The sequence below is a fragment of the Dryobates pubescens genome, chromosome 5, assembly GCF_014839835.1.
Source record: "Dryobates pubescens isolate bDryPub1 chromosome 5, bDryPub1.pri, whole genome shotgun sequence".
NCBI classification, from domain to species: Eukaryota; Metazoa; Chordata; class Aves; order Piciformes; family Picidae; genus Dryobates; species Dryobates pubescens.
Window position 1 is genome coordinate 44,201,129 of NC_071616.1, and position 22,170 is coordinate 44,223,298.

A 22,170-nucleotide genomic window follows, 5' to 3' on the forward strand; every position below is an offset into this window, starting at 1 on the left:
GGCCCTTCCAACCTCTAAGGTACTGTGAAAAAGTGGATGGAAAATGCTCAGCTCTTGTTATGTAAACAATATATGGCCAGAAATAATTCATAGAATCATAGAATCAACCAGTTTGGAAGAGACCTCCAAGATCATTCAGTCCAGCCAGTCACCCAGCCCTATCCAATCAACTAGACCGTGGCACTAAGTGCCTCATCCACTCTTTTCTTGAAGACCTCCAGGGATGGTGACTCCACCACCTCCCTGGGCAGCACATTCCAATGGCCAATCTCTCTCTCCATGAAGAACTTCTCCCTAACCTCCAGCCTAAACTTCCCCTGGCACAGCTTAAGACTGTATCCTCTTGTTCTGGTGCTGGTTGCCTGGGAGAAGAGACCAACTCCTACCTGGCTACAACCTCCTTTCAGGGAGTTGTAGAGAGCAAGAAGGTCTCCCCTGAGCCTCCTCTTCTCCAGGCTAAGCAACCCCAGCTCCCTCAGCCTCTCCTCACAGGGCTCCAGGCCCCTCACCAGTTTCATTGCCCTTAAAGTACTGTTCCCATTTTTACTGGAGGAACTGACTGCTCAGTAAGAGTTCCTCACATACTACTTTGGTGAATTAAGACAAAGTTCATGATGAGCCTAACTTCCTACGAAGCAATTTCATTTCTCAGCTGTGCACAAGCACTCCTGAGTCAGAACACAACAGCTCAATTAGGCCTTACTGTAAGCCCAGAAAGGAGAAAAGGAATCTCACAGCTACCTTTGCATGCTCTCTTAATCTCTTCTGCCAGGCAGAGCGAGCAAGAGGAATGTGCTTGCTGTCAGTAACGTAGCAGCTGGCTGTGATGACGTGGTGGAGGGCAACCTTCTGGCTCATAGCTTGAAGAACTCTCTCAACGTGACGGAGGGACACCGTGGCCTCGGGCCGTACGCCGCCGCTAACCAGCTGCATCGTGCAGGGTACCAGAGCAATCTGGCCAGCACAGTAGAGAACATCGCCAACCTAGAAGCAAATAAAAAGAAGCCAGTAAGATTTCTACCTGAAGGGAGGCTGTAGCCAGGCTGGGGGTGGGCTCTTCTCCCAGGAAACCAGCACCAGAACAAGAGGACACAGTCTCAGGCTGTGCCAGGGGAGGTTTAAGCTGGATGTTAGGAAGAAATTCTTCCCAGAAAGAGAGATTGGCTGCTGGAATGGGCTGCCCAGGCAGGGGGTGGAGTCACCCATTGCCAGCTCATGTTGAGTTTTTCATCAAGTGACACTGCCAAGTCCTTCTCCTTGAGACTGCTCTGGAGCCACCCCTCACCCAGCCCATATTGGTATTTGGGACTGCCCCAACCCAGATGCAAGACTTAGCTTTGCTGAACTTCATGAGGTTGGCTTGGGCCCCCTCCCAAGCCTGTCCAGGTTCCTCTGGATGCAGCCTTTCCCTCCAGTGTGTCAACTGGACCACAAAGCTTGGTGTCATCCACAACCTTGCTGAAGGTGCCTCAATCCCACTGTCCATATCACTGACAAAGGAGTTAACCAGCACTGGTCCCAATACCAACCCCTCAGGGATGCCACTCATCACTGGTCTCCATCTGGACATGGAGCTGTTGCCCTCAACTCTCTGAGTGTGGTCATCAGCCAGTTCCTTATCCAGTGAGTGCTGCATCCTCAAGTCCATAATGTTCCAAACTGGTGACCAGGATGTCATGTGGGACAGTGTCAAACACTTTACACAAGTGCAGGTGGATGACACCAATTGCTCTTCCCTTATCAACTGATGCTGTAACTCGCATCACAGAAAGCCACCAGGTTCATCAGGCTGATATTGCTGACTTATTACTGACTGTTACAGCTGCTGGATCACACTGAAGTCCCAACATGACTATTTATGGTCCTGCTCTTTGCTTTTGAATTATGATGCACACTGTCTTTGCTTCAATGCTATTTTTTGTTGTTTGTTTGGTTTTTAAGTCTTCAGGTGAGCTGGAAGGGACCTCAAAACATCATCTAGTCCAACCCTCCTGCCAGAGCAGGATCACCTACACCAGAACAGATTTAATGTAAGAATATACCCAGATATATAGATATCTAGATACATGTGGCTCTGAGCAACCTGATCTAGTGTGAGGGGCTCCTGCCCATAGCAGGGGGGTTGGAACTGGATGATCCTTCAGGTCCCTTCCAACCCTAACAAGTGTATGATTCTGTGCTAGATAAATATATGTTCACTGAGAGAGTTGTTAGCCATTGGAATGGGCTGCCCAGGGGGGTGGTGGAGGTGTTCAAGAGGGGATTGGACGTGGCACTTGGGTGCCATGGTTTAGTAGTCATGAGGTCTGTGGTGACAGGTTGGACTTGATGATCTTTGAGGTCTCTTCCAACCTTGGTGATTCTGTGATTCTGTGAAGTTTACATCTGGGAGGTAAGCAAATGTAAAGGCACTATACAAGTAATGCTTGCAGAATACCTCCAGACTGTGCATGACTAGAGTAATGAGAACCTACCAGAACACAAAAGGAACTTGCAGACTGGCAATTAAATGCAGAGTAGAGCTACTTGACCAAAGAGAACGGAGCTAAATGAGTGGCCAGCTGCACACCACCTACACAGTTTCAGAGTGGAGCTGCAATGCAGCTCCTTTGGGCTCACGTTCAAAGTCTTCCCAGCAACACTCTGAAGACCTACTTTTTATAACAGCAGCCAGCAAAGGAAACATTTATTCTTACCAGTCAGACATCTCAAAGATCTATTATAAAATCTTAATGTAAATATCAAAACTTTTCATCCTCTTATGCTGCACCTCTTCAGAAAGGCTGCACATCTCCTCAGCACTGAACCACTACATTTTATGCAGTATCAAAAGAACAGTAAGTGCAGAAGCGGGGAGCCAGGTGGGCGTAAGCGGCTTTGAAGCCAGCGCAGGAAGCACTTTGCTCAGAGTAAAGAGGGAAAATGGACTGTGCAGGGTATCTTCAGGCAGAACTGCTGTGGCACTTCAGGCTGGCTGCCTCCTGTTCCTGCCACAGAAGTGACACCTCCGGTCTCCAGAGGGTCCAACCCAGTGGGTGGACACAGGAAGCTGCATAGTTCATACCCATAATATCCTGCCCCCTATAACTCCATCTGCAGAGTCACTCTCTTCCTCTTTCTTCCCTCTCTGCTCCCATGGGGGATGCTCCCTACCAGGTAACGCTGGGGGACTATTTCCATGGCCTCTTAGGCCTGGCTAGGTCTAATGCCAGCCTGAGACTAGCCTAGCAGTGGCGAGGGGGGCAGGGGAAGAAAGAGCCCTGGGGGTTTGGCATACACCCTCATGTGGGGAGAAGGAAATGTTGGGAGGCCTTTGGGTGTCCTAAAGGGGACTCTGTATAGGGGATTTGGGGTGTGCTATAGGGGACTCTGTGTAGGGGATTTGGGGTGTGCTATAGGGGACTCTGTGTAGGGGATTTTGGGTGTCCTAAAGGGGACTCTGTGTAGGGGATTTTGGGTGTGCTATAGGGGACTCTGTATAGGGGATTTGGGGTGTGCCATAGGGGACTCTGTATAGGGGATTTGGGGTGTGCCATAGGGGACTCTGTGTAGGGGATTTTGGGTGTGCTATAGGAGACTGTGTAGGGGATTTTGGGTGTGCTATAGGGGACTCTGTGTAGGGGATTTGGGGTGTGCTATAGAGGACTCTGTATAGGGGATTTGGGGTGTGCCATAGGGGACTCTGTGTAGGGGATTTGGGGTGTGCCATAGGGGACTCTGTGTAGGGGATTTTGGGTGTGCTATAGGAGACTCTGTGTAGGGGATTTTGGGTGTGCTATAGGGGACTCTGTGTAGGGGATTTGGGGTGTGCTATAGGGGACTCTGTGTAGGGGAATTGGGGTGTGCTATAGAGGACTCTGTATAGGGGATTTTGGGTGTGCTATAGGGGACTCTGTGTAGGGGATTTGGGGTGTGCTATAGAGGACTCTGTATAGGGGATTTGGGGTGTGCTATAGGGGACTCTGTGTAGGGGATTTGGGATGTGCTATAGAGGACTCTGTATAGGGGATTTTGGGTGTGCCATAGGGGACTCTGTGTAGGGGATTTGGGGTGTGCTATAGGGGACTCTGTGTAGGGGATTTGGGGTGTGCTATAGAGGACTCTGTGTAGGGGATTTTGGGTGTGCCATAGGGGACTCTGTGTAGGGGATTTGGGGTGTGCTATAGGGGACTCTGTGTAGGGGATTTGGGATGTGCTATAGAGGACTCTGTGTAGGGGATTTTGGGTGTGCCATAGGGGACTCTGTGTAGGGGATTTGGGGTGTGCTATAGGGGACTCTGTGTAGGGGATTTGGGGTGTGCTATAGGGGACTCTGTGTAGGGGATTTGGGGTGTGCTATAGGGGACTCTGTGTAGGGGATTTGGGATGTGCCATAGGGGACTCTGTATAGGGGATTCTTTTGTCACTATGCTTTGTAGCTTCTGTTAAACACTTGCTGCTTTTCCACTTAAGCTTTCCACCACTTTTGCAATCCATTTGTGCGAGTGTCATTCTTTTGCCCCTTTCAGGGGCAAGAGGGGATCTGCCTGGCCTCAAACCAGGACAGTTGTGCAGAACTTACTGTGTGAACTGTAAAAAAAAATAATAAATTCTTCAGAATTAAGAATCATTAAAAAAAAAAAACAAAAAAAGGAAGAAAGAAATCTGTGTCCTAGAAGACATGGCAATCAAACCATGTGACAGACCCATATGCAACTCCAAATCTGTCCTCATAACTGTCTGTGTCTCACAAAAGACTCACACATGCAACTATTGGAAGAGTATCTTACACAATTTGGCATACAAGTTCTATGATTAGCAGCTGAAGAGGGGGAGGAGGCAGAGAGGAAACATAGCAACTGACACCCATCAACCATTGGAATGGTTTAAAATATCTGAAATATTGCTTGGATAATGCTATACATAAGGCTGAATTTGGGAACAACATATATATATATCTATCTATATATGCAAGCATATTTTGGTTGATAGGAACAAATGGTTTGGGTTTTGTTGGTGTATTTTTTGATTGGTTTTTGGGTTGGTTTTGGGTGTTGGTGTTTTTTTTTTTTTAACTGTGCTATTTTAAATCTGTGCCATTGAAGAAGGGAGTCCAGCCAGCTACCAAGTGGCATACTGACAAGATGAGAAACAAACTCAAGAAGATATGATTCAGAGGGGCACAGGTTTGTTTTGTTAAAGCAAGCCACTCATTTTCACCTCTGCAAAGTTCAACCCACGCATCAGGCAAAAACTCCAGCACAGGTAGCTTAGACTTCTGCAGGCAGAGGGGGGGGGGGGAAGGAAAGAAATCACACTGGCAATATTTCTTCCTCTTTTGTTTTTTCCCTTTCCCCCCTGTTGGGCTGCTGGTTTTTCCATGCATCACCCATATTAATTATTAGGTAGACAGAAGAGCTGTTCAACCAGTTCACTTCCCCTATTCTTGAACAGATTGTTTGAGACATAATATGAATACTAATTAACAATAAAATATCTGTCAGTGTTTTGAAAGAAGGACCAAGATAGCACTTTCTTCAAGTATCCTGGGGTAGTTCTGATACAATTAAGCTCCAGTGGTCATAAGCAAGGTCAAACCAAACCAAACAACAAAAAGATCTGAAGGGTTTGAGCAAAACTGGCACCGATTTTGGCTCAGATTCAGTGGGAATTTTGCAGAGTTCTCTTAAAACCCCCCAGTTTAAACCCCCCCTCTGTTCCTAACACACTTGTTTATGTCTTGATGGAACTAATAGAAAAACAGCATTCCTAGCATGTCACCATGTTGTGGAAGGGTGGATGCAAGGGAGAAAGAGGGGGAAATAAAGGTCAAAATATGGCCATGGGTTTGCAGTGAGTGTTTCAAGAAGACATCATTTAGGATAAGGGGAGGGGGGGGGGATGTTCCCCTTCTCTGTCCCACTGACTGGGTCATGGAAAGCAAACATAAACAAACAATCAGCAGGGACAAAGCAGCAAACCAGGACAAACACTGTTACAGCAGATTTCAAGAGGTTGCCTAAGTATTATACAGCAACTTGTTAGCAGAATAGAAGGCATTTGAGACAGGGAAGACATAGAATCATAGAATTGTTAGGGTTGGAAGGGACCTCAAGGATCATCCAGTTCCAAGCCCCCTGCCACAGGCAGGGACACCTCACACTAGAGCAGGTTGCTCAGAGCCACATCCAGCCTGGCATCACAACATCCTGTTCACAGCACCGAAGGCTTACAACAAGGGATGCCACCACAGTGCATGGGTGTCAGTCCCTGTGCTGTGACAGTGCTCTGCAAAACCCTGCTAGAACCTCACAACAGTTTATCTTCTCTTTTTTTTGAGCATCTAGGAGGATAACAGAAGATCTTTCAAACTATAGGTTCACAGTATATCAAGTCTAGAGGATTCACACAGCCAGTAAGCTCAGCCCAGAAACAACCCCATGACTTACAGGGTGTGTATTTATATGCTAGCTGTCTGAGCTCCCAGTGATGATTTCATTTTCACTTGCAGCCCAGCCACATCTTTCCAGTGCTAAAATTCCAAAGATTTGACAAACCCAAACCAGAGAGCTTGTGCTGCTGAGATGTTGACTTGACCCAATCTACCTCAAACACAGCTCCTTAGCAGTAAGGAGTTTCTAGATGGGGAGGTCCCAAGCAATTCCACATTTCTTCCCTTTTGATTTTCAGGTTAAATGAACAGTGAGCCTTAATAAGCTCATTTAAGACTTGAGCAGCTGTTTTGCTCAGTTAGCACAACAGTAAATAAGCAAGGGAATGCAGTGGACAATCAGAATCCCCAGAGCATGCCATCCAAGCTCCAAGAGATAGGAATGCTGGGATCTGAGATTTATTACTTTTCCTGCAGGAATTAGTTATAATATAGAGCTGGACTTGATAATCTTGAAGAACAAGAGGACACAGTCTCAAGCTGCACCAGGGGAGGTTTAGGCTGGATGTTAGGAAGAAATTCTTCCCAGAAAGAGAGATTGGCCATTGGAATGTGCTGCCCAGGGAGGTGGTGGAGTCACCATCACTGGAGGTGTTTAAGGAGAGCCTGGATGAGGCACTTGGTGCCATGGTTGAGTTGATTAGATGGTGTTGGGTGATAGGTTGGATTTGATGATCTCTTAAGGTCTTTTCCAACCTGGTTAATTCTGTATTCTCTACCACAGTTAACACAGAAGGAGGATAGGATAGTAGCAAATTCTTGGGTTATTGCACTTTTATTTTTTAACATGCATTTACTTTACAGGAAAGCAGGAGGAAAGTTCTCCTCTGCCTCCACTCTGCCCTGGTGAGGCTGCATCTGGAATATTGTGTCCAGTTCTGGGCCCCTCAGTTCAAGGAGGACCTCAGGGAACAGCTTGGAAGAGTCCAGCACAGAGCTATAAAAATGATGGAGTGGAACATTTTCCTTACTAGGGGAGCCTGAGGGAGCTGAGGGCTCTTGAGCTTGGAGAAGAGGAGACTAAGGGGTGACCTCATTTATATTTATAAAGATGTGCAGGGTGAGTGCCAAGAGGCTGGAGCCAGGCTCTGCTGGGTGATGCCCAGTGACAGCACAAGGGGCAATGGTGGAAGTTGAGGCATAGGAAAAAATTTGTCACTGTGAGGGTGCCAGAGCCCTGGAACAGGCTGCCCAGGGGGGCTGTGGAGTCTCCTTCTCAGGAGATATTCAAGACCTGCCTGGATGTGTTCCTGTGTGACCTACTCTAGGTGATCCTGCTGTGGCAGAGGGGTTAGATTGGATGATCTTTCAAGGTCCTGTCCAACCCCCAACAGTCTGTGATTCTGTGAAAGCATCAACAGCACTATGGAAAGGGAAGCTGAGAGCAACCCTTAGTGCCACGGTGAACTTTTGCAACCCATGAAAAAGACAATTTAACAGTACTCTGAGTTACCAAAAGGACACAACATACCCCCCACAAAACATAATGCAGGAAAAGAAATGATGAGAAAACTAGACTTAGTTGGACATAAGGACTAACTGCAGCTGATACTTAGTAAGAAAATTCTGTAATTATAGCTACTTGGAAAGAAACAGAAGCAAGGATACCTATAGATATGCACTGAAGCGTTTGGAAACTTCATGAAACCTTTCCTGCTGGCATTATGAAAACTTTAGCTAGAGATGAATCACAGAATCACAGAACTTCAGGGGCTGGAAGGGACCTTGGAAGATCATCCAGTGCAGCCCCCCCTGCCAGAGGAGGATCACCTACACAGGAAAATTTTGCAGGGAATTTTCCACCATTCCCCCACAGGTATTAATGGTTGCAGCCTATGAACAAAGGCCTGACTCTTGGCAAGGATGGAGTCAATAGGCAATCAGCCAAAGCTTTGTTACCAAGGCAGTTTGGTGTCTGAGTGACTGCTGCCCTTTAACAGGTCAGGGTGCACAAAAGATTCGGTGACCCTCCTGACCTAGGAGGGAAATAAGCCACCATTATACCCAGTCGATGTGAATAAGCATAACTGACAACCCGCTAATAGGCTGCCTCTGGTCACCCGTGTGTACCTCTGACCTTAATGAAGACCTAAATCAATTAATACTCCAGGCAATAAAGACCTCTGGCTGATTAAGTTAGATGGAAATCATCTTTCCTAACGGGATTAAAGCTGTAAGGTGGTGAACTCTTTATTTAATACATGATAATCCTTTCTTCTGAGGGCCCCCCTCTTATTTTAGCTAATGACGGCAAAATTGCTTTCTGCAAGGCGCAATCTTTGATGCGGCTGCCCAGGGTGAGCAAAGTTCTGAAGGTGCTGTTTAGACAACAGTAATTGAAAAGCTTGGAGGTCGCACTATGAACACAAACTGGGTCTGACTGAAGTGGTTCTAACACGCCACAGCCTTCCATTTCCGCCACGTCTTTCCCTTGGACCGCTGCAAATCTCTGCTCTAAGAAAATTCCCTCCATCCAGGAGCCGGACCCAGTTTAGTTTGAGGCAGGCTTGCTTCTGAGGAAATGTGTAGCTAAAAATGAAGGATACATACCTATATAATAACCAAAAAAATACATTATTTGCCCAAAAACATTTATTTCTTAAAATGTTTCAATTTTATATTGATTTTTTTGGGGACTGAAAATATGACTTTCTTTTCGACTACAAAATACTGCTTTGGACTAAAATATTTCTGTCTCAAAATTGCATTCCTCTTATTTATCAGTTTTGACTAAAAATGTGACGACATTTTTGACTAAAAAGAGTGCTTTTGACCAAACTATTTCTTTTTCTAAAACTTTAACCCTTTAAATGCTTATTTTTGCCTCAAAATAGGACGCTTATTAGTTGTGACTGAAAAACATGGCTTTTTGACTAAAACATTTCCTTGCTGAAATTTTAGGCCTTTTCTTTATCAGTTTTGACTGAAAATGTGACACTTAACTATTTTCAACTACCAAACCATTGCTTTTGACTCAAATATTCCTTTTTCTCCATTTTATTCCTTTAATTTGTTACTTTTGACTACAACTTAGCATTTTCAACTAAAAAAGCAGTGCTTTGGACTAAATTGTATCCCTTAATTGTATCCCTTTTCACTGACCATTTTTGACTAAAAATATGACAGTTGCTATTTTCAACTAAAAAAAAATTGGCACTTTTGACTAAAACACTTACATTTTGAAACATTTTAATCCTTTCAATTATTATTTTTGACTACAAATGTGACACTTCCCCTGTCTGACCAAAAAACATCACCCTTGACTAAAATATTTATGGCTTTAAACTTTCCTTTGCATTATTTTTGACCAAAAAATGACACATTATTTTTGGACCAAAAAAAAAAAAAAATCACTAAAATTTTTTATTTCCAAATTTTCTTGCTTATTATTTTGGATGGAAAATGTGACACCACTTTTGAATTTAAAAAAAAAATAAAATATATATATATATAAAGAATGGTTTTCATTTTTAATGTATCATTGTTGACTAAAAATCTGACACTTATTAGTTTTGAATTAACCCCCCCCAAATTTGTCTTAATTTTTTTAATTTTTAAAAGGTATTCATTTTGACTAAAAATACAACACTAGGGAGAGGAGGAGACTCGAGGAGAGGAGAGGGAGAGGGAGAGGGAGAGGGAGAGGGAGAGGGAGAGGGAGAGGGAGAGGGAGAGGGAGAGGGAGAGGGAGAGGGAGAGGGAGAGGGAGAGGGAGAGGGAGAGGGAGAGGGAGAGGGAGAGGGAGAGGGAGAGGGAGAGGGAGAGGGAGAGGAGAGGAGAATATACCAGGCTAGAAGAGACCTTCAAGATCATTGCGTCAAACCCACCAACCAATCCAACACCACCCAAACAACTAACCCATGGCACCAAGCACCCCATCAAGTCTTCTCCTGAACACCTCCAGTGATGGTGACGCCACCACCTCCCCAGGCAGCCCATTCCAATGGGCAATCACTCTCTCTGTATAGAACTCCTTCCTAACATCCAGCCTAAACCTCCCGTGGCACAGCCTGAGACTGTGTCCTCTTGTTCTGGTGCTGTTTGCCTGGGAGAAGAGACCAACATCTGTCTGTCTACAGCCTCCCTTCAGGTAGTTGTAGAGAGCAATAAGGTCACCCCTGAGTCTCCTCCTCTCCAGGCTAAGCAACCCCAGCTCCCTCAGCCTCTCCTCGTAGGGCTTGTGTTCCAAACCCCTCACCAACTTTGTTGCCCTTCTCTGGACTCGTTCCAGCAAGTCAACCTCCTTCCTAAACTGAGGTGCCCAGAACTGGACACAGGACTCGAGGTGTGGCCTAACCAGTGCAGTGTACAGGGGCAGAATGACCTTCATTTTGACTAAAAATACAACACTAGTTCTGAACTTCAAAAACACAAACAATATTCATTTTTTTTCATTTTTCATTTATTATTTTTGACTAAAAGGACTAGTTTTGAATTTTAAAAAATTACTAAAAATATTTGTTTTTTAAATTTTTTAATTTTTAATGAACCATTTTTAACTGACAATATGACCAAAAATGTTTATATTTGAATTGCAAATGTTTGCATTTACTCTTTTTTGGAGATAAGGATGACACTTATTATATTTGAATCAAAAAATTTACTCCAACTATTTAATTTTTAGTTTAAAAATTCATATTTTTTCTCAAAAGATGACACTAATTTATTTGAATAAAAAAATTTAGCTCCAAATATCTAATTTTTAGTTTAAAAATTCATAGTTTTTTCTCAAAAGATGACACTTATTATTTTTTAATAAAAAAATTTACTTTGAATATTTAATTTTTAGTTTAAAAATTCATATTTTTTTCTCAAAAGATGACACTTATTATTTTTTAATCAAAACATTTACCCCAAATATTTAATTTTTAGTTTAAAAATCAGTATTTTGTTTCTCAAAAGACAGCACTAATTTTTTTTGAATCAAAAAATTTAGCTCCAAATATTTAATTTTTTAGTTTAAAAATTAGCTTTTTTTTCTCAAAAGATGACACTTATTATTTTTGAATCAAAAAATTTACCCCAAATATTTAATTTTTAGTTTAAAAAGTAGTATTTTTTCTCAAAAGATGACACTTACTATTTTTGAATCAAAACATTTACCCCAAATATTTAATTTTTAGTTTAAAAAGTAGTATTTTTTTCTCAAAAGATGACACGTATTATTTTGAATAAAAAAATTTAGCTCCAAATATTTAATGTTTAGTTTAAAAATTCATAGTTTTTTCTCAAAAGATGACACTTATTATTTTGAATAAAAAATTTAGCTCAAAATATTTAATTTTTAGTTTAAAAATTCGTATTTTTTCTCAAAAGATGACACTTATTATTTTTTAATCAAAAGATTTACTATGAATAGTTAATTTTTAGTTTAAAAAGTAGTATTTTTTTTCTCAAAAGATGACACATTATTTTGAATCAAAAAATTTAGCTCCAAATATTTTTTAGTTTAAAAAGTAGTATTTTTTTCTCAAAAGATGACACGTATTATTTTGAATAAAAAAATTTAGCTCCAAATATTTAATTTTTAGTTTAAAAATTCATATTTTTTTCTCAAAAGATGACACTTATTATTTTGAATAAAAAAATTTAGCTCAAAATATTTAATTTTTAGTTTAAAAATTCGTATTTTTTCTCAAAAGATGACACTTATTATTTTGAATAAAAAAATTTAGCTCAAAATATTTAATTTTTAGTTTAAAAATTCGTATTTTTTCTCAAAAGATGACACTTATTATTTTTTAATCAAAAAATTTAGCTCCAAATATTTAATTTTTAGTTTAAAAAGTAGTATTTTTTTCTCAAAAGATGACACTTATTATTTTGAATAAAAAGATTTAGCTCCAAATATTTATTTTTGTTTTAAAATTTATATTTTTTTCTCAGAAGATGACACATTATTTTTGAATAAAAAAATTTACTCCAAAAATTTAATTTTTAGTTTAAAAATTTGTATTTTTTTCTCAAAAGATGACACTATTTTTTCTCAAAAGATGACACTTATTATTTTTGAATAAAAAAATTTACCCCCAAAATTTAATTTTTTCGTTTAAAAATTAGTATTTTTTCTCAAAAGATGACACTTAACTATTTTTTAGTTTAAAAAATGACTAAAATATTTATTCTTTCTTTTGTAAAGTTTCTATTATGTTTGAATAAAAATATGACACTATTTTTGAATTCTGAAAACTTACTAAAAATGCTTATTTTTAATTTGAATTATTTTTTTTTAGCAAATAATATAACTCTTTTTCTTATTTTTATTCCTATTTTGATTAAATCAATAAATTACACTTCTAAAAATCCATGTATAAGTTCACAAAATGCCTGCACATCATACTCACAACTCCAGAATTTCCCTTTTTTGGTAGTTAGGTCAAAAAAGGAATCACTAAACCCCATCACATTATTGTTCTGTTGCCCAAGGAGGTGGTGGAAGCCTCATCCCTGAAGGTTTTTGCAGCCAGGCTGGATGTGGCTGTGAGCAACCTGCTGTAGTGTGAGGTGTCCCTGCCCATGGCAGGGGGGTTGGGACTGGCTGAGCCATCAGGTCCCTTCCCACCCTGACAGTTCTGTGATTCGATGATTTTATGAAATAGCTCCAACACTTCCACAATGTGCAGCAGTGCTGTGACTCAGAGTATGCTGGGCTGGAGCTTCATGTTTCAAAATGTATTTAGCCACCCAAGATACAAGACTAAAACCCACTCCTCCTTCTCCATTGTTCCAGAGTCTAACCTTATTCTCCTTCAGCTTCAAACCACTGTCCCTTGCCCTATCACCTATATGAAAGCTGGAAAGAGACTTTTCCTGGGTGTCTAGCAATAGGAGACAGGGGAATGGTTTGAAGCTGAGGGAGAGCAGGGTTAGACGGGATCTTAGGAAGAAGTTCTTCAGTACAAGGGTGGTGAGACTCTGGAATAGGCTGCCCAGAGAGGTTGTGGCTGCCTCCTCCCTGTGGGTGTTCAAGGCCAGGCTGGATATGGCCTTGAGCAGTCGAGTCTAGTTGAGAGGTGTCCCTGCCCATGGTGGGGAGGTTGGAGCAGATGACCCCTGAGGTCCCTTCCAACCTGAGCCATTGGATGATTTTGATTTACAGAAAACAAAGATTCAGAAACAGAAATTTTCACCAAAAAAGGCCACCAAATACCACCACAAAAGTTGATGCTCAAATTCCAAGGGAATATGAGACCCAAACAAAAAAAAAAAACAAACCCCAAAGCCAGCTTTTAAAGTTGGCCTCTGTAATTACAAACATTTAGGAAAGGTTCCAATAAGGTGAATGAAAAAGGTTTGCCCTCTAATACATCCATGTGGGGCATGACAGCCTGTCTGGTCTTATACAGGGCTCTTGTTTTGTTCCACCTGGAATCTCTAATACACAGAGTGGAAATGAAAGAAAACGGAGGCAAAATATTCTTTACTTGCACATTTGGCACACAGGGTACATACAGACTGCTCCTTGACAGAACATCACAGCAGCTAGTTCAAAGACTTCACTGATAAGGATAAACGCTCCATAAACATTCACAGATTCACTGAATGGTTTGGGTTGGAAAGCACCTTAAAGATCATACAGCTCCAAACCCCCTGCCACGAGCAGAGACACATCCCACTAGACCAGGATGCTCAAGGCCCCACCAAATCTGGCCCTGAATGCCCCCAAGGAAGCGGCATAGAATCATAGAAACATAGAATTGTTAGGGTTGGAAGGGACCTCAAGGATCACCTAGTTCCAAACCCCTGCCATGGGCAGGGACACCTCACACTACAGCAGGTTGCTCACAGCCACATCCAACCTGGCTGCAAACACCTCCAGGGATGAGGCTTCCACCACCTCCCTGGGCAACCTGTGCCAGGCTCTCACCACCCTCATGGGGAAGAACTTCTTCGTAACATCCAGTCTGAATCTCCCCATTTCTAGCTTTGTTCCATTCCCCCCCAGTCCTATAAAGTCCCTCCCCAGCATTCTTGTAGTCCCCCTTCAGACACTAGAAGGCCACAATAAGGTCTCCTTGGAGCCTCCTCTTCTCCAGCCTGAATCCACAACCTTCCTGGGCACCCTGTTCTTGCCTTGATCAATCACATTTCACAGTGCTTCCAGCCCCTCCCTGTCCCAACAACAACTCAATAACCCATGGGCTGCAGCTCTCTCATCACATCCTAAAAGATGTTTTTTTCTCATGAGAAAAAGCACAGCCTCCCTACCTGAAAATGATCAAGCTACCAAGAGCATCCATCCTTGATGCATTTCTTCCCTGGGACAGTGGAATTCTAGTCTTTGAGACTATGAATCTGTCACCTTTTGTAGAGCCTTCTATTTCCTCTCAAGCTTTTGGAAAAAAACAACTAAAAATCACAAGTTCTCACACAAGCACATTAGCAAAATCTGCCAACTGTGAAAAACTGCTGAGCACTCAGCTTTCTGAGCATACCTTATCTAAAAGCTGGAGTAAAACCTCTCAACTAATTATCATTTACTCATTCCTTATTCATATCACTCTGAATAAAGATGCCAAACAAAACTAATGAAAGAAAAGAACTAACATTGGCCTATTCTAAAACAATTAGGGTGGGGATGAGGAATGAAAGCCTTAATCATAGAATCATAGAATTGTTAGGGTTAGAAGGGACCTCAGGCCACCCCAGCTTACCAAGAGGGCCAGTGGCATCCTGGCCTGCATCATAGTGTGGCCAGCAGGAGCAGGGAAGTCATTATGCCCCTGTACTCAGCACTGGTTAGGCCACAGCTTGAGTCCTGTGTCCGGTTCTGGGCTCTTCAATTTAAGAAGGACACTGAGATACTTGAATGTGTCCAGAAAAGGGCAACAAAGCTGGTGAGAGATCTGGAGCATAGCCCTGTGAAGAGAGGCTGAGAGAGCTGGGGTTGCTTAGCCTGGAGAAGAGGAGGCTCAGGGGAGAGTTTATTGCTCTCTACAACTACCTGAAGGGAGGTTGTAGCCAGGTGGGGGTTGGTGTCTTCTCCCAGGCACCCAGCACCAGAACAAGAGGACACAGACTCAAGCTGTGTCAGGGGAGGTTTAGGCTGGAGGTGAGGAAGAAATTCTTCCCAGAAAGAGAGATTGGCCATTGGAATGTGCTGTCCAGGGAGGTGGTGGAGTCCCCATCACTGGAGGTGGTTAAGAAGAGCTTGGTTAAGGCACTTGGTGCCATGGTTTAGTTGATTATATGGTGTTGGGTGATAGGTTGGACTTGATGCTCTTGAAGGTCTTTTCCAACCTGGTTAATTCTATTCTATTCTATTCTATTCTATTCTATTCTATTCTATTCTATTCTATTCTATTCTATTCTATTCTATTTCTATTTCTATTTCTATTTCTATTTCTATTTCTATTCTATTTCTATTGCTATTGCTATTGCTATTGCTATTGCTATTGCTATTGCTATTGCTATTGCTATTTCTATTTCTATTTCTATTTCTATTTCTATTTCTATTTCTATTCTATTTAGTTCCAACCCCCCTGCCATGGGCAGGGACACCTCACACTACAGCAGGTTGCCCAGAGCCACATCCAGCCTGGCCTTAAAAACCTCCAGGCATGAGGCTTCCACCACCTCCCTGGGCAACCTGTTCCAGTCTCTCACCACCCTCATGGGGAACAACTTCTTCCTGACATCCAATCAGAATTTACCCATTTCTAGTTTTTTTCCAATCCCCTTGTCCTAGTGTTTACCACAAAGTAAAGGCAGAGGCAGGGAACAGAAAAGGAAAGTGGAAAAGAGGAATATCTCAAAGTATAAAGAAGGATATCTCAAAGTATAAAGTGCAAAGGAAGTTGGGTTACTGAGCACTGATTACTGCACATGCAATGGATGCTGCATGTTGTGTCCACTACAGTTGCTTGGGGGTTTGAAATGAATTCTATGTGCCCAGATAAGGGAGGATAACGGCTGTAATTCATCTGCATTCCTAAAACATCTGATACAGTGCTATTTGGGCATTATTTTGAACCCTAATAATGATAAATGCTGTTAAGTAGCTGATAGTCTGCGAGGAGAGAGTAATGAAAATGCCAGGGCACTGAAGTGGGGTGCCGTTGGGACTGGGATGAGGCCTGATTTTGTTTAACATCTTCATTAAGTCAATGGAGGAAGGGATTAACAGCATGGTAATGAAACCCACAGAGGGTACTAAATGAGAATGTTCACCAGCAGAAATAATAAAAGTGAACACAGATTGGGTTGAAATAAAGGCATGAAAGGAAAAAAAGAAAAAAAAGAAAAAGAAGAAGAAAGAAAAAGAGAGACTTTGCTTAGGAGAAATGAAAACTCATGCCAGAACATATGGCAACAATATTTTGAAGTACAGAAATTCATAACAAGGGAGAAAATTTGACTGCAGAAGCGCTGAACAGTTTAGATTCAATCACAACTGCTCTTTACTAGAAGCAAGTTCAGTGCAGGAGAAAAGAAGACAGGCTGTGTTCTCAGGTAACAGGTTTCATTCATCAGCTCTATCAAATACCTGTCCCAGGGTAAGCAACACCTATCCTAGGCTAATGAAACAGATGAGGAGCTTCTGAGGGAGCTGGGGCTGTTCAGTCTGGAAAAGAGGGGCTGAGGGGAGACCTCATTGCTCTCTACAACTACCTGAAGGGAGGTTGGAGCGAGGAGGGGACAGCCTCTTCTCCCTGGTTGGTATCAAGAGACAGGACCAGAGGAAATGGTTTCAAGCTGTGCCAAAGGAGGTTCAGGCTGGATGTTAGGAAATATTTCTTCACAGAGAGGGTTTTCAAACCTTGGAATGACCTGCCCAGGGCAGTGGTGCAGTCACCATCCTGGGAAGTGTTTAAGCAGCCTGTAGACCTGGTGCTTAGGGCCATGGTTTAGTGTTGACCCTTCAGTGCTGGGTCAAAGGTTGGACTGCATGATCCCTGAGGTCTCCTCCACCCGGATGTTTTCTGTGGTTCTGTGATTTCCTAAAGCATCACAGCCTGGTTCCATACCCTTGGGAAAGGTAGGATTGCCATTCTCCAAAAGAAATGCTGTAAAAGATCAGGTGATACCAAAGTTTCAGATGATTATTCTGAGCGGATGAAGTACTTTTTTGGGGGGCCAGGAGGTTTTCCTTTTCATCACCAACACAGATTTTCAGTTTCCAGGCTAGTAAAGCTTCATTCAGGGCATGAAAAGCATTTTAAGCTGGTAGGGTAAAGAAATAAAAGTTCAACCCCCCATACTTTTATTTCACCCACTGTTAAATGAAAAATGTCCATGAAAAATGCCTAACCTTACCTGAGGTTACAGAAATATTCACTTGGGTTTCCCCCACAGTTCATTTATGATTGTTATATTAAATGTGTTCTGGTGAGAATAGCTTTATAACATAACAGCATGCTTTATAACATAACAGCATGCTTTCTCTGCCAGTTAAGTAGTGAAAAAGAAGATATAGCTTGCATGTTCACATGACATTCCTCCCTCCTTCATTTCTCCATTTGTCTCTATTTGGGCTTACAGTTTTAAGGGACTGGAAAGCACATGTAACAAGAGAGAGAGAGGCTGTAAGGTAATGGTGTACAGCCAGTGTCTGTGGGAAGGAAAAAGATAATGTGATAACTTTGTATACCTGTGTGACTGTTTGATGCTGTGTCATCCATGACTGTGACAACCTGTATGTGTTTGTATTACAGACTTAGGCTCTGCTTTTATACCTAAGCATAAAATACACTAAGAGAGTAATCTCACAGAACCACAGAAATGACCAGGTTGGAAAAGACCACAGAGAGCATCAAGTCCAACCTATCACCCAACACCATCTAATCAACTAAACCATGGCACCAAGTGCCTCATCCAGGCTCTTTTTAAACACCTCCAGGGATGGTGACTCCACCACCTCCCTGGGCAGCACATTCCAATGGCCAATCTCTCTTGCTGGGAAGAATTTCTTCCTAACATCCAGCCTAAACCTCCCCTGGCACAGCTTGAGACTGTGTCCTCTTGTTCTGGTGCTGGTTGCCTGGGAGAAGAGACCAACCCCCACCTGGCTACAACCTCCCTTCAGGGAGTTGTAGAGAGCAAGAAGGTCTCCCCTGAGCCTCCTCTTCTCCAGGCTAAGCAACCCCAGCTCCCTCAGCCTCTCCTCACAGGGCTGTGCTCCAGACCCCTCCCCAGCTCTGTTGCCCTTCTCTGGACACCTTCCAGCAACTCAACATCTTTCTTGAATCGAGGAGCCCAGAACTGGACACAGTACTCAAGATGTGGCCTAACCAGTGCTGAGTACAGGGCAGAATGACTTCCCTGCTCCTGCTGGCCACACTATTCCTGATGCAGGCCAGGATGCCATTGGCCTTCTTGGCCACCTGGGCACACTGCTAGCTCATGTTCAGCTGCTGTCAACCAGCACCCCCAGGTCCATTTCATCCTCTCCAGCCACTCTGTCCCCAGTGTCTCATAATATGCTTTCCATGTGAGCTGAAGTTTCTACTGAGAATGTCCACTTAGAGTAAATTAAATCACCGATTAAAGTGTCACTGAAGTGATAAAGCAGTCCAAGAAGGTACAGGAGAAATATCTAGGTTGGAGTTTCTAAGAACAACTCGAGTGCTACTGCTGAAGGCTGGATACTGTTCTGGAAAGCAGTGATTCTCCAAAGAGCCTCAAGATTGCAGTCACAAAAGCCTAGGAAGAGTGACTTGTTTATTTTTGTCCCATTCCTACCTGTCTTTCCAATCCTTCCTCATGCCAGCTGTCGAAGGGGTTAGTGTGACTGTAAACAGAAAAGGGACAGCTAGGCAGAGAAAATACTCAGTATTGAAAGGTGAAAGCTGTTCATCACACAACAGTAATTCACAGTGTATGAAACACATTCACACCGTGACATTCTATTCTTACAGGAAAGATGTAGCTCCCAGCCACCACTTGGCTTAATATGCTTCCTCCACATTTGCTTTTCATGAATATCACTGGCTACTTTAAGATACTAGGTTGTGATAACTGGGAGCTCAGAAAGCTGCAGTTCCATGAAACTAAGAATAATTTAGCTGAAAATAGTTAACTGTAATAACAGCATTGCTCAGTTAGAAGTGACAGCTCTCAGTCTACTCATATAGGGTGGCTTTGTACTTTGTTTAGCCTCTCTGTATATCCACTCTCACATGGATTTTACTAGTAGCTGTGACTATCTAAATAGAAATCAACAGTAAAGAACTTTCATGCACATTAAAGATTGTTTAGTGCAGAAATCAGTTTTTTAATAGACATAGCCACCACTTCCCAGAGGAAATGAGCAAGGGGCTGGGGAGCTGGGGGTGTTCAGCCTGGAGAAGAGAAGGCTCCAGGGAGACCTAATAGCAGCCTGCCAATACCTGAAGGGGGCTACCAGAAGGCTGCAGAGGGACTGTTTGCGAAGGCCTGGAGTGATAAGACAAGGAGCAATGGTTTGGAATTAGGGGTGAGCAGATGTAGATTGGATGATAGAAACATGTTCTACAAAATGAGGGTGGTGCACTAAACTGTACAGGTACGTCTAGTTGCACTAAGATAGAATTAGCAGAATCATAGAATCATAGAATGGTTTGGGGCTGGAAAGAACCTCCAAAGGTCATCTAGTCCAACCCCTCTGCGTAGGCAGAGACATCCTCCACTAGATCAAGCTGTCCAGAGCCTTGCTGAGCTTGACCTTGAGTATCTCCAGGGATGGATCCTCAACTACCTCCCTGGGAAACCTGTTCCATTGTTCCACCACCCTCATGGTGCAGAACTTATTCCTAACATCCATTCCAAATCTACTCTCCTCTGCTTTTAAACCATTGCCCCTCATCCTATCACCACACATCTCTCGCTGTCTTCTGGAACTGTTCTAATTTGTTCAAACGTACTCAGGTACTTGGATTAAGACACTGCTGATCCTTCTAAGCAGTATGCTAGAAGTCAGTACAGGATGGAAAGAGCCCCCTCCCTGACAAAAACAATAAAATCAGGAGAAGCTCTACAATGAATGGTAAATCAAAATTGACACATTCTCAATGATGAATTTTACCTGCTGACATTCCAAGCATTTCAAACTGTTATGAGCTGATCATTGCACAAGCCCTGTGAAGAGAGGCTGAGGGAGATGGGGTTGTTTAGCCTGGAGAAGAGGAGGCTCAGGGGAGACCTTGTTGCTGTCCACAACTACCGGAAGGGAGTTTGGACCCAGCTGGGGGGTTGGTCTCTTCTCCCAGGCAACCAGCATCAGAACAAGAGGACACAGTCTCAAGCTGCACCAAGGGAAGTTTAGGCTGGAGGTGAGGAGAAAGTTCTCCCCAGAAAGAGAGACTGGCAACTGGAATGTGCTGCCCAGGGAGGTGGTGGAGTCACCATCCCTTGAGGTGTTCAAGAAAGGACTGGACGTGGCACTTGAAGCCATGGTTTAGTTGTCACGAGGTGTTGGGTGACAGGCTGGACTTGATAATCTCTGAGGTGTTTTCCAACCTTATTGATTCTGTGATTCTCTGATTGTTAGCTTCTGGATTTTTTAAAAATGCTAAGCATTGAACAGTATGAAAGATATTTAACACAGAAGAAAACACAGACTTACACTGCAGAACACCTACAGCAATGCAGGAACACAATTTCTGTGAACTCTTTAGGCTAGTTAAAAGACAAGTCAGATGATAAAATGGAGATCATGTGGGGAAGGTAGATTCATTCATATTTTTGAATATAAAACTACTCATGGAAGCCTCATGTGAACACACATCAAGAAGTTCTCTTTGAAGTATATTGAATCATAGAATTGTCAGGGTTAGAAGGGACCTCAAGGATCATCCAGTTTCACCATGGGCAGGGACACCTCACACGATGTCAGGTTGCTCAAAGCCTCATCCAGCCAACCTCCAGGGATGAGGCTTCCACCACCTCCCTGGGCAACCTGTTCCATTGTCTCACCACCTTCATGGGGAAGAACTCCTTCCTGACATCCAATCTGAATACATACATAGAATACATACACAGAATAAACCAGGTTGGAAGAGACCTTCAAGATCACCGCGTCCAACCCATCAACCAATCAAACACCACCCAAACAACTAACCCACGAATCTACCTACTTCTATTTTTGCTGCATTCCCCCTAGTCCTATCACTACCTGACACCCTAAAAAGTCCCTCCCCAGCTATTTAATGGTTAAAACCTAACTGAGCCCACAAAGGATTAGAACTAATACCAGTGACATGACTACCAGGAAAAGTTTGAACCTTGTACTTGAATTTCATAAATAACAGAGTACCTCTTCAAACAGAGAGGCTCTACCAAAGTCTACAAATCATGCTGAGCACAGTTTAAAGGCCTAATTTTGGTTTGGGTGGGTTTTTTTTGAGCCTAGGAAAACGATAGCTTCTTCAACTGCAAATATGACTATGTATGACAATATGAATGTCTGATAGTTTGTTTGATCAGCCCAACAGAAAGAGCTTCCAGTTATCAGCTAGGAAGCGCAGGGTGTTTGAAAAGTATCCCCAAAAGCCAAAATTTCCAGGGATGGAAACTGTCTCATCAAAATTTTACATTCTATTTGCATACAAGATTGAAGTTCCAGGACTTGACTGCTCATCTACTGGCTTTAAGCAATGGTTGAAGGGTTTTGGGAGAAGATTTTTGGTGCTATAAATGTTTGTCCCAAACTCGAGCAGCGAAAGCTATTTCATGTGGAGTCCAAGGAAGTCTAGTTAACACACATCAATTCAATGTGTGACTCCAGGGTTTGTGTTTGCAACATAACTCTTCACAGCACTCAG

At 42.8% G+C, this 22,170-nt stretch overlaps 1 protein-coding gene across 1 annotated transcript in view; it reads right to left on the reverse strand.

The window, feature by feature from the left end:
* The window catches only part of DPH6 (diphthamine biosynthesis 6), a 213,956-nt gene that overhangs the window by 65,476 nt on the left and 126,310 nt on the right, over positions 1 to 22,170 (reverse strand). Inside the window, exon 13 of the mRNA XM_054162115.1 lies at positions 742 to 984. Coding sequence (XP_054018090.1) covers positions 742 to 984 — 243 coding nt within the window. The remainder of the gene's footprint in view (positions 1 to 741; positions 985 to 22,170) is intronic.